Genomic DNA, 1,816 nt, shown 5'->3' with positions numbered 1-1,816 from the left:
TATGAATCAAGTAATTATTAACTATACGAGATCACTGTACCTGCAGAAGTTGGTGGGAATCACAATAGCATATCCAACAGACGTTCCTCCTAAACAGTTACCCAATTCACGGAAGAGTCCATGAGCCATGGATTCCAATGGCAAAACAATTAGAAACATGCTCAAGAAGATTCCATTTGTTGGCTAAAAGAAATTCAAAACATGTTTACACAGTATGTGTGGATGTATTTATGTGTGTGTGCATATATACTGATGTACATGCATATCAATTCACATTCTCATCTCTACTTTCAAAAAGGATAAAAAGGAAAATAATGATCTAAAGACAATTGTAAGTTAAAACAGACAAGTACACATGGATGAGCTAACTAGCACAATGAACCCTAAATTTATCTCTAAGCTTCTTGGAAGTTGTGGCAAAACACAGCACCTCACATTTTTTAAAATTTGTCAAACAACATCCTATCCAAACTAAAAATTAAAAACAAAAACATACCCACTCTTTGATATGACATAGAAAAAGCCAGAAAACAAAGCTCTGATTAAACTTACATGCCTTATGTCATTTTTCAAATAAAACATTCATTTACTAGGGTACTTTAGAAAGGGCTCACCTTTTTCTGTGAAAAAAAACACAAAAATTGGAATAAAATCTTAAGGAAAGGTAAGACCCTAAAAGGTATCAAATGAATTTCATTCTTATGATACAGTTTACCTTTGAAAAGCACTGAACTCTCTATACATTTAAATTCAAAATGTTAACAAAAAAGAAAAAAAAATATTAAGGACATTTAAGCATCCTAAAAGCAGAATGGAAAGTAGAAAGGCAGAAGAAATATTAAAAGGAGGCAGCAATTAGGTATTAATTGCAATAAAACAGAAAAAATTAAAGGACCCATTTAAGTGAAAAGAAAATGGAAGGATGATAGTCACTTAGTCCTGAACTGTATCTTTAGAATATTGACCCTACTCCACATTCTTTCTGTAGAGTTGTTACATGTGACTTTATGGGACCCTTTCAAATCTGTTTCTTTCACTTCTCATGAGAACTTTTGACTTATTAATCAAGCCTTTAACATGGAGAAAAATATTTCCTACAAATATTCTATTTTGGGGTTTTATGTCAAATATTTGAAATCACATAAAAATTTTTGATTTTGAGGTTCCGCCTCCAAAAGAAAGTATGATGAAAACTTGGTCATCAAAATCCATTAATGGCAAAGAACTATTTTTTTCTATTTTAAAGGTATTTAGCTACAAAAGAAAAATAAAAATGTAGCAATATTTATAGATTTATACAGATGTCCCACACATTTCGGGATAAAAATTATTTTGAAATAAAACTGCAATCAAATATTTATTAAACTTCACTGCCAATTTTTTGAATTCCTGGTATTTGGATGGCATTTTTCAGTGTACAGAATGTTTTTACACTCATATTCTTATTAGGTCTTCATAAAATTCCTGAGATGAGCAGAATAGGTATTACCATGTACATTTTAGATAAAGACACTGAGGTTCAGAGTTACAATTTCCCTAAGGTAACACAGAATTCTGCCCTCTCAGGCCCAGTGCACATTCTATTATATTTCAATATGTTGTTTCACAGGACATTTTCTTAAACAAGATATTCCCTTTAGGGTAGGACCTTTCCTTAGAAAACTTATATTTTCTGATTTCTACCTAACATATAACTTAATCATATTTATCAAAATGTTTAAATTGAACCCTGAATAATATCACTTGGAGTAGATTTCTAAAAATTTGGAATAAAGAAATACAACAGTTTTGTTTTGAAAATATAGTTTTGAAAAGT

At 30.5% G+C, this 1,816-nt stretch overlaps 1 protein-coding gene across 1 annotated transcript in view; it reads right to left on the bottom strand.

Annotated features, from left to right (window-relative positions):
• Positions 1–1,816, bottom strand: part of TMEM168 (transmembrane protein 168) — a 42,469-nt gene that overhangs the window by 26,403 nt on the left and 14,250 nt on the right. Inside the window, exon 2 of the mRNA XM_012652743.1 lies at positions 41–183. Coding sequence (XP_012508197.1) covers positions 41–183 — 143 coding nt within the window. The remainder of the gene's footprint in view (positions 1–40; positions 184–1,816) is intronic.

This window comes from Propithecus coquereli, unplaced genomic scaffold (assembly GCF_000956105.1).
Source record: "Propithecus coquereli isolate 6110/MARCELLA unplaced genomic scaffold, Pcoq_1.0 Scaffold4, whole genome shotgun sequence".
Taxonomy (NCBI): domain Eukaryota; kingdom Metazoa; phylum Chordata; class Mammalia; order Primates; family Indriidae; genus Propithecus; species Propithecus coquereli.
This window is presented reverse-complemented; position numbering and strand designations above follow the sequence as displayed.